The sequence below is a fragment of the Calidris pugnax genome, unplaced genomic scaffold, assembly GCF_001431845.1.
Source record: "Calidris pugnax isolate Ruff unplaced genomic scaffold, ASM143184v1 scaffold13, whole genome shotgun sequence".
Taxonomy (NCBI): domain Eukaryota; kingdom Metazoa; phylum Chordata; class Aves; order Charadriiformes; family Scolopacidae; genus Calidris; species Calidris pugnax.
Window position 1 is genome coordinate 9,890,475 of NW_015090810.1, and position 10,965 is coordinate 9,901,439.

The 10,965-nt window shown below is 43.7% G+C and overlaps 1 protein-coding gene across 4 annotated transcripts in view; it reads left to right on the forward strand.

Moving 5' to 3' along the window:
* The window catches only part of FAM65B (family with sequence similarity 65 member B), a 71,618-nt gene extending 62,370 nt beyond the window's left edge, over positions 1-9,248 (forward strand). For 3 of the 4 annotated variants that reach the window (XM_014938634.1, XM_014938632.1, XM_014938633.1), the window contains exons 18-22: positions 708-866; positions 1,927-2,129; positions 3,630-3,713; positions 5,779-5,869; positions 7,318-9,248. In XM_014938634.1, coding sequence (XP_014794120.1) covers positions 708-866; positions 1,927-2,129; positions 3,630-3,713; positions 5,779-5,869; positions 7,318-7,418 — 638 coding nt within the window. In that variant the 3' untranslated portion in view covers positions 7,419-9,248. The remainder of the gene's footprint in view (positions 1-707; positions 867-1,926; positions 2,130-3,629; positions 3,714-5,778; positions 5,870-7,317) is intronic. The other variant, XM_014938631.1, reaches the window with a different exon arrangement.
* Positions 9,249-10,965: the final 1,717 nt, after the last annotated feature.

The following is a 10,965-nucleotide window of genomic DNA, read 5'->3' on the forward strand; positions in this document are numbered from 1 at the left end:
GTCTGTTTGACCACATCTCTAAGATCTCATTCGAAAACTAATGCTACAACTCTTGAAATGGTTTTGACCAAAAACAATCAGATCAGAATAGGAGAAAAAGGAGAGGTCAGCAGAAAAGAAAATACTGTTTTAAGGTTTATGAGCTAATTGGAAAGTAAGACTGTTCCTACATACAGGTTTGTAAGTGAAGTAGGAATCCTTGCACTTAATTTTACGTGTCTATATAATGTGCATGCCCCTTCTAAGGTGTAGGGAGAAGGGTTAACTTCTCCTACCCAGGGCAGTGTTCTCCTTCCTGGTCCCTGCTACAGCTCTCACAGACGGTGCCTCAGACTAGCTTTCTGCCTGCCACATCCTCGTGCAGGAACATAAAGACAAGCAAAGCCAAATCCTGCTTCTGTGTGTGCATATCTATTTAGTGATTCAGGACATCCTTTGGGTAGAAGGGTTGCTGTATTGGATAGGAAACTGCACTAGCCATCCCTAAACAGGCAGAGGTTCATTCTTAGAAAGATACCTTCTGGTGATTGGAGCTAGACAGACTTTCTGCCTGTCTGGCTTCTAACCTAACCACAGCTGAGGTTAGAAACATTGGGAAGTACCTGGCTCTGCAAACACAGTTCTTTCTGGCTTTGAAGAGGACTGCAGCATTCTGCCAGCAGCTTTTGCTCTCACTAACGTGTCCCTTTCTCCATGGCTCCCTGCAGTCTTCAGAATCCTGGTGTCTCAGATCCTGGACCGAACGGAGCCCGTCCTCTACTCCAGCATGTCCTCTGAGATCATTACCGTCTTTCAGTATTACAACTATTTTGCCAGCCACAATGTTAATGACCTTGGAAGCTATTTGCTGCAGCTTGCAAAAGAAGGTAGGGTATATAATTTCTGGTGGCTAACAGGGAAGTACATCAGTGTCCTTCAGTCCTCAGCACAAACCAGTTTGGCTCTAAGACTGATTTTACAAAAGAAGAGGGAAAAGGAGACAAAAAAAAGTCCCTTGAATGTTAAATCTGCATGCACCTGAACAGTTGCACCTATCAAGGGAAAGGAGCTGATGCAGATAGACCCTCAGTCATTTCTATTTCTACTTCCATTTTCAAATGGGAAAAAAATATGTTGAAAGAGTTAGTTTTTAGGAAATGGCTGATGGTGATGGTGGTGGGCTAGCCCCAAAGTCTTGGGACCATTTTCTGTGCTCACAGCTTGGATGACATTCCCATCTTTTATCAGCCTTTACGGAGAGGTCTTCTGAAGTGCTGAGTTCTGCTCATGAGCCAAGGGATCAGTGTCTGGCAGGCTCTGCCACCAAGAGCTAAAGAGAGAAGCAGATGCTCCACAGAGGGTGCTAGATGGCAGTCCCTGGCAACCCAAGTTTTCTTCTTCACTATTTGAAAGGGAGTTTGAGGAACCTTGCCTGGTTTCCATTTTTATTTGGGCATACTGGGGAGCTTTTGCTCAAAAATGTGGAAGGAAAAAGGCGTTTCAGCCCACCTCTGAAACACATTAGCCCTGGCTCTTGGTGGCAGACATCAATCTGCCTAGGACAAGCTCTCACAAAGATGCCCTGGAAGGCAATACACTGACAATGTTGGGTTTCACTTGTGATAAGGAGGTTTTACATCTTCCAGGAGCAAGTGAAAATTTGACAGGTAGGCCCTTAACTCTGGGTAGGTGTAAGTGCCACAGTGTCCCACCTAACCCATCTACTTATCTCTTCCTTTGGAAAAACATCTGAGAAACTGGCCTAACTTAAAACCCCAACAATTACCAGTGCGGACACACCATATATCCATAGCAATTGCTCAGGTGTGGATTTTTCATGTTCTTTGTGTGCATAGTAAAAATTGAGGATTGCTAGCAGGGAAAGGAGCAGTCTGAAATATCAAAAGGGTAAAGTATGTAACAAGGACCTTCCTCTTGCACTTCCAGCTTCTGTGGTTCAGGTGCTGCAGTCAGTGAAAGATGGAAAACTGCAGCAAAATGTGGCCAAAATAAACTCCAATAACCTTCCACCACAGCAAGAAGTTTTGAGAGCTTTGGCTTTACTTCTCAATGAAAATAAAAATGAAGTCAGTGAGACGGTGGCATCACTTCTGACAGCTACTGCAGAAAACAGGCACTTCAGGGAGAAGGTAAGTGGCAGAAAATCACCTGTCACATAAGAGACCTGTATCATCATGACATTTTTTCTGCCTGTGTGTCTCAAATGTCTATGCATATAAAATAATTGCTCCAAGCTTGATTTAAGCTGATCCAGAGGGATTTCCTGTCTAATTTTGCTGCAAATACGCAAGTCTGTTTCTGTCGTTCTGCCAGCCTGCTTCTACCTGTCATTACACTAAACAGGTACTACCCCAAACTCTGCAAATACTTACCGAGTGCTGTGCTCTCCAGTTATCTTCCACACTTCAGCAGTTCTGCTGGCCTCCCTCAGGCTTGGCTTCAGTCCAAGGCTTCAAGGAAACAGTTCCCAGCATCACTAACATGCAAAGACGTAGGTCTGAGATTTTAATTTTTTTCCCAAAGGAGGCTAGCACCTGTGGGATCTCCCACCATTTCTGGAGGGGATGGACTGCTCTGGGCAAACACAGCTCAGCTGTGAGATCTGAGTCTATCAGAGATACTCAAAGCAACAAGTAGGCCCAGATTAAACACAGAAGTTGAAGAGAAGGGAGAAAAGGAGTAAGAAGAAATTAGGGATTGGCTTCTACCTTTTCATGGCAGACCTTTCCCTACTATCCTTCTTGTTTCCTGTCAGGAAAGAGAGAAAGAAAAGGCAGTTGGAAGAGAGACAGAAAGAAGGCAGAGGGACAAGAAAAAGGAGTTCAGTCTTTGCTGCTCTTCTCTGTTGATCCAGTCCCTTCTTTGTTTATCCTCCCACTTCATCTTCCATTTTGACAGCCTCTTGGTACCTCATAGCATCCTGCTCCATCCCCAGCTTCATGGAGGCAGCATCTTGGGGAAATATAGCCACCTCCTGGAACAGGGAACAGGTGTGTGTAGCTGACACCTGGTTCACTGCCTGCAGGAAGGACCACGGGGTGCCTTGTATAAAGGCATAATGCAGCTTTATGCTGCAGATGAGCTCATTGTGCAGCCGACAGCCACTGAGATTTGCTGCTCACACTGGTTTTGTTTGCTCAGCAGTAGCTAATAATTTCTAGGGCCAAGCAGTAAACTGGTCTAGCAGCTCATGCTAACCCTGTAATAGTTCTTTGCAGTCCCCCTAGGGTCCATCCCAGCCTGTTTATTACTGTCCCTTCATGAGAGGGACCATCTCAAGGGTCAGCTCTTGAGACATTTAGACTCCGAGGCCCATTGAAATCTCTTCGGTGAATTATGCAGAAAGGCCCTCAAGTGTGCCAGAGCGTGCTTCTCACTTTAAGGTGAACTTTTCCTTGACAAAAGCTGGCCTGAGACTACTCAGCTGTAACTCGTGGCCTGGCCTGGATCTGCTGTAGGGAATTATCCCTCCACGTTACCCACAGCAGGGGCTGTGTGTCTGCATCCCATGGGCTCACTGTCCAGGCGGTGGGCTGCAAGCCCCCTCCCTTTAGTAGGGGGTAGCAATGCCTCCTCGCTCCACACAGGCATCAGAATTTTCATCGCTACTCTTCTTTATCTCTTTTCAGGCCTTGATTTATTACTGTGAAGCACTAACCCAGCCCAACCTCCAGCTGCAGAAAGCAGCTTGCTTGGCTCTACGATACCTCAAGGTAAGAGACAAGGAATTCACTGTGGTGCTTGGCATTACTTTAAAGAAAGGACATGTGATAGCTACAAACAGAAATATGCAATCGCAGCAGAAATGGTGTTTTTGTTTTGCATTGCTGCGCTGCATCCTCTCACAGATACTGTGCTGTTTGGGAATGGTTTAGAAGCTTCATTGCAAAAATAGCTGGGCCTTGTGACAATCACAAAGTTTATCTTTTGTATACTATCTTTTCCTCCCTCTCATATTGACTTTAGAAAACTTACTTCTACATCACAAAGAAAAAAAATATTCATCCATAGAGTACTGACTGAGAGGGAAAAAAATATTCTTTCCCAGGATAAAATTAGCTCTAATGCATGTGGGTTGCTGCGGTAGAAGAGAAAAGGAGAGGCAGGTCACAGCTGTTTTTGTGACAAATAACTGGTACATCTGGGCACTACAGCTTCAGCTAGCGTATAGTACTGTTTCTGCATTCCCTCCCATGACAGGAAGGAAAAAAGGACTTTTTTTGGCTGTATAGAGCCATGGGAAACAGCAGCTGCCCAAGCCCGACCAGTACAGGCCACGGGCGCAAAAAGCATGTTCCATGAGACAGACCCACTGCAGACTCACTATTTCTCCCTCAAAACTGTCCTCTGAAGAAGACAACTCTAAAATGTAACTTCATCCCAGACAGAAGTGATACCATCCAATACATGACCCAGTACTGTTTAAATTTGCAAAAGCTGTTTTCCCTTGAGTGGGATGCTAGCAGGCATCCCTGAGAGGCAATGGTGAGGGGTGTTACACCTCCGCTGCATGCAGGGTGTAGTGGGGTTTTTGATCTCTGAGGAAAAGGCAGACTAGGAACCAGTGGTGGGAACTGGAGCTAGACACGTTTAACTTGAGCAGTGTGGCTCCAGTGCATCTTGAATAATGAGAATGGCAATCGCTGGAGAAAAAAACTACTGAGGGGAAGTGTCATCATTTGGGATCTTCAAAGAAAAAAGTTGAAGCCTTTCTGGAAAATATTATTTCTGGGATGGGAATGCTAGAATGGATTGGTAGCTGTTGCTGAGCTAACCCAATGGGAGCATCATCCCCATCAAACCATGTCAGCCGCACAAGGTCCCACTGTGAACCTCTGAGAGGTTTTGCAGATCCCAGCAAGCTCTGTGTTGCTGTGAACCCATCACTCATAAGCATTTGAGCTGTAGTCACCAGTGTGCACCCAGCACAGACTTGCCCTGAGTCAATCACAAGTGACCACGTTGAAGGTGGGGTGGTGAGATTCGTGGCTGTGGTAGCTAAGCCCTCATTCAGAGCACCGTAGAGCAGACCTGTGCCCCTCAGACTGACAGGGCTCACACAAATACTGCCTCTGTGGCTCAGCACCTTTCCATCTGTCACGTTGGGGCAGTGCCTGCCCTTCCTTTCACTCATCTCCCTTGTAATCTTAAATAGCCTGCCAGAGACACCATGACGCCTGCTCTCCCCAAAGTCCTGATGGTTTTGTAGCAGAGCAGAGCAGGATTATTCCTTGCTTTCTTCCCAAAATAGGGTAGGCAAGGTGAAAGTGTAGGCATGTTGGTGGGCACAGGTGTCAGTGATGAGCCTGTGGTGGAGTGAGTGGGCTGGACAGCCAACGTGTCCCTGTAGGCACAGTTCGGCTGGTGAGAACGGCCTTCTCAGACCTACCAGGTTTGCTCAGTGTGAAACTCATTCCCTTCACGCCTGTCTCTCTATCATCTCCCTGCTGTACCCTCATCTTGGCACTTTGGTGGCCTTGTCCCATGGCCCGTCACCCAGCCTACAGCAGAAGTGGCCAACTGTAACTGGTCAGCCAGATCTATGCGTGCAGCAGATAGGGTAGGAAAAATTAGAAAAGGTCCACACTGACAGGAGAAAATATGCCTTCTCCTGGATACTCCCCCTCAGGGAAACCCCATTCCCTGTGTCCCCACCAAAGCCCTCCCCTTGGAGCAGGAAGGGCAATGCAGAGGATGGTCACTATTTTCACACAAGGCCATGAAATGAAACCAGAGTGTGCTCTGTGGTGCTCATGTGGTTCTTTTTGCCCTTCCCAGGCTGCTGAGAGTATTAAAATGCTGGTCACGCTCTGCCAGTCTGACAACGAAGAGATCAGAAAAGTGGCGTCCGAAACCCTGCTCTCACTTGGTGAGTTGTCTGTTTTAAAGCAGTATTTAATTTTCTTTTTTAACAGAGCAGCATGTAAGACACCTGAGTTATGGAAATGTGAGACTCCTGACTGAAACAAAACTTTATACCTAGACACTCAAACACATTAGAGAATATATATTCCTATATATATGAATATATATATATATATATAGGAATAGTTATATTCATTTTGAAAATGATGGAAGTGGACCAAAGAGAAACTGAATTGTATGAGAGCCCGGAGGGGGGAGTAGAAAAGGAAAAAAGCAACGGAGAAATCAACAAACAGAAATAATTCATAATGGATTTGAAAAGGAAGCAGCCTTGAGGAGGCAGGACAGGCACACAGCCTGCTGCGCCTCACACACCCTCCTCCTGGGGATCCCCTCCTATCACCCCTGTAGTGCCATGATCACACGCTCAAGTGCCATTAGTGCTGCCAAGTGTTCATTGAATCTAAATTATCTTTATGTGCTTATTTGGACAGACCCTAGCCTGCAAGTCCTCCTTCACACAGGACCTCTGGCACCTTGCATTGACCCTCATTTGTCCTTGAGACAAGAGACACCCTGTTCGTTAACCTGTAATCTCGCTGCGTAGCAGCTTGTGACTGCAAGTTGGGCTGCACAGTCTAAGGTTTTGGCCTTCAGGCCAGGCATGAATTTCTACTTCATGGGTCTATCTGTGATTTTAGTTATGCAAACTCGTCAAATTTACTCTCCTTCCATTCACCAGTGCAGCAGGAATTCACTCTGCTGTTGGACGTGTTATTGCTCAGGTTATAAAGCAACTAGCCCAGGGACGCTTTGGAAAACGCAGGGAGATTGCACTGCCATTCTTCTAGACAACATATAGAGATGATCTTGGTTCCTAATGGCCAATTCAACATTCAAGGCTCAATCCTACTTTTAGGTGCGTATAGATGACAGTATCTAAGAGAAAAGGGTTTGAGACACAACTAGTTAACTTTAGCAAACATCCTGCTTCCTCTTTTCCAGGGGGATATAAGTAAAGAAGTGGCTAGACTCACTTCTTTAAAGTGCCAGGAAGCGAGAAGTGGGTAAACTTGATATTGTCCAAAGTAAGTGGATAAACATAATCTGCCTTAAGTGTACCACCGCAGCAGCTGAGACCTTGAGGAGCACCATAGGTCATTTAGTAAGAGAAGTGTACAGATACTGCCATCTAATCATACAAGCCACGTCTGCTTCAGTTTTGCTGTAGATAAAAACAGCAAATTACATGAGGAAAAAGAAAACCCAAAACGTTCAGAGTACGCTTAATTTTTCCAAGTCATTTCTGAAGTTGCTTTCAAAAAGATAAATGTTAAGAGGAGGAAGAAGTTACCAGCAGATTGGTATTTTCTAACAGCAGAGAATCCAGTATTTTAAATGTTGTAGAGCAATGATATAATACATTATTATGCTTTAATATTTTGCATTCAGGTGAGGATGGGAGACTGGCGTATGAACAGCTAGACAAATTTCCCCGGGAATTTGTTAAAGTTGGAAGCCGCCGTGGAACTGAAGCTGCCACAACATTTTAGGTAGGGAAAAGAACCTGGCTACATTTAGCAGTCATTAAAGTAGGATGGAGCTGCACTTCAGTGTGGGGAGCAGAAAGATGACTTTGAAGAGTTCTATGAAAATGTCCCAAAATGTAGCAATTTACAGACTTTTTAAGGAGAAGCAAAACCTAAAATCCAGCTAAAGAGTTCCTATTGGCTCCTCTTTGCAGCTCATGATGGAACAGTTGGATGCTGAGGAACAATACTTTGATTTGTAACAGTTAATGTAATTGCAGTTATTCAGCCTCAAGCAAACTTTTGTGAGTTGTTAGAATTTGGCATCTTCATATATCTTACTGAGTATTACATTTACTTCCTTGAAGTTGTCGTGGAAGCTTGAAATGTGCGATACTGTATCTTAGCAAGGACAAGTAGGAGGCCACCTGAGCAGGACTGCAAAGAAGCTGTCTCTTCAAGCCCAGGCTGAGCATCTGCTGCCGTGCAGTGACCCCAGCAACACTCCAGCAGCAGGGAACACCACGCTGCAAAAACACCATTCTCAGTAAGGAAATACAGAGCAAGTTTCTTCAAGTTTTGCCTCCAGAAACAGCGTGATGTAAACCCTGGGAGGTGTCACTTTGGTGACTCATTCTAAATGCCTCCGCTGGTCTTTTATTTCCTTTCTCTTGCCCTCCAGCAACAAGCCATCATTAATCCAGAGATTTGTGAGGGGGATCAAACAATCACGTAGGTTTCTGGAAACTAAATGAAAAGGTGAAGTGCGTTTATTTATTCCGAGAAGGAGTGAATACAGCTAATTGCACAAGTCCCCAAAGCCATTTGGTCCTGTAAGTTGCAGGCAGGATTGGATTTCATACACTCTAATTAGCGGATCACAGCTTCTATAGAGTGAGTTCAATATAAAGAACTAGAACAAACTGAAGCGGAGCTCGGGGGCAGTAATAAACAGAGGGTGAAATGAGTGTGTCCCCCCCTCACTGCAAGGATGAAAGACAGCCAGTGCTTCAAGCTGCTGATTACCAGCCTTAAGTTAACAGAGGAGGTGAATAGAGTTTAACAGAGGAGTGTTCCTGTACTGTGTTCATTATGCATGAAATGCTATTTAGATGTCAATTAAAGTATCCAAATTTGCATAGACTACATAGAAAAGATTGCAAACAATTCACATCAAAAGGAAGCCTCCTGCCACGAACACGCCGGCAGGCAGGGGTCGTTTTGTTTGGTTTTTTTTTTTACTGTGAATGTTACAATGTACATATCTGTATATTTATAAATATATATATTCTTCCTTTAATTAAAAAAGTACATTTTGTACAGTTCAAAATGCTTACTTGTTTACTGAGGAATATAGACTCTTTTTGCAGAAGGTGAAATAACCACATCATGGTTTTTATGCCATGCCTGTCCCATCAGCTGAATTTTTCCAAGGTGTCCTTTTGTACTGACTTCTGCTTTTTTTTTTTTTAATTTGGTTGGTTTTTTTTTTGCTTTTAGTTTCGTGGCATTTGTACTCACCATGTTTCCTATCACATTTAAGTTATAATAAAGATTATTTTTTAATTACTAAGCACATCAGTCCATATGTACAGTCACTCTTTCTATCAGCAGCCCCTCCACTGTAAAGCTCATACAACCTTCAGATGTCAGGCAAGTCAGGTCCCAGTGCAGTAAGAATTTTAGCAGGAAGGGTTAGACCAGATCTAGTTCCTGTTGTGGCACCTGAGACTGACAAGCTTGAACGTGGGATATAGATGTATAAAGGCTACATTTCACTTTGAGCATTAATACTGTTTTAGAAAAGTAAATAGAACAAGGAATCACGTCCTAACAAGATTCATGACAACATAAGAAGAAAAAAAAAAAAAAATCACACTCCTAAATTAAGAACAAAACCAAACAAAATCCCATAAATTTCTACCCTCAGGGGAACAAACCCTTGAAAAAGTGAACAAACCTTAAAGCTTCCAAAGCTGGAAGGCAAATAAAAAGGAACAAACCACAAATTTGTCTCATGACTTATGCATTTTTGTGCTCGCAAAGGTGACAACGCTGCCCTTTCCCCCCACCTTAATGCAAGAGCTCTCCTTTGTGGAGTAGGAAAAAACAGATGCTTAGAGATGAACATAACCAGACAGATGCTTATCCATCAGAAAAGAATGAAGGAGCAAGCAGTAATTAGAAAACCCTTCCTAGGGCTGCAACAGGTTAACTCAAATTTAAAGGTTTGGGCCATCCCAGAAAAGTATGTTAGGAAAAAGTTCATGCATCAAAGTAACTCAGCAGCTTGCGTGGCTCATTTTACCTCATGCTTTTAATGAAATATGATGGTTTTCACTACCCTTGCCGTGTTGTCACTGTCTCTCTGCATGCTGCCAGATGGGTTATAAACCTGTAGTGCCTCTTCACAACTCACAGTATGGCAGCAGCTTAAGTTAAGCTGCCCAAAACGTCCCATTACTATTGGTAGACACCCCTTGTACCCAGTATACCTTCAGAGGAGTTACAGAATCACAGAAGAGTTTGGGTTTGCAAACCTTCTGCTCAAAATCTCACATCCAATTCTGAAGGGAAAAGAGCCTCACATGGCCCCCAAGGAAAAGGAGAGGAATATGCATCATGCTTCCTAAGGAAAAGGAGAGAAATATGCATCATGCTTCCTTGCAAAACTTGATGACCAACTTTGTTATTTATGCACAGGCTGCAACACATGACAGTGCTGTAGGCCCTCACGTAAGCAATACGGTGGCAAACACCCAGCGAGTTTCAGTTGCCCAGCCAAGTAGCTATTATGGTCTAATCCACCTCTGTGCATTGTCTTAAATACAAAGGGTGTTGATACTAAAATTGTTATTTTTACTAAACCAATTAGACATTCTTCCTCACATAAACCATCCACACACACCCCGGTTTGCCTGTCTCTGCTAGTCCCTGCACAGCTGTTCCTTCTTTAAACATCCAACACCTGCAAATGGCCCATATCCCCACACTTTAGTCTTACATATCTGGAATTCTGTCCTGTTAGGACATGCATATTTTACAGGAAGTGGTAGGATGCAGTAGATGTATCCCATTTCTGAGTAGCCTTCAGATACACTTCAGTGCAAGATGAGACTGCAGCCACGGATAGCCTCTGCAACAAAAAGGAGGCAATATCATGGTGGCCAAGTTGGTACACAAAAGCATTTATGACTTCTTGGAATCACATTCTGCAGTTCAGTTCCAGAACTGACAATTTTATTCTGCTAGACAGAACGTTCTCTGAAATTTAGCTGGCTATTACATGTCATTGGCTTTAGTGATCTTCATTTTCAGCTGCTACATAGCTATGTTTCAGTGTTAAGTGAGTTTATATACTTAAAAATAAAAGGTTAGATGGTTTTAACAGAACTAACTGCACAAATCTCTGTATAATTTCTACACATTTCACAAGCCTTCCACACATGCACACAATGTTCCTACATTTACTATGTAAGGTAGCTCTATTGCATGCATATTTTAAGAAATACTCTGGAATTCTCAGGAAGTGAAACTTTTTTTAGAACATTTTTAAATAGCAATTAATGCA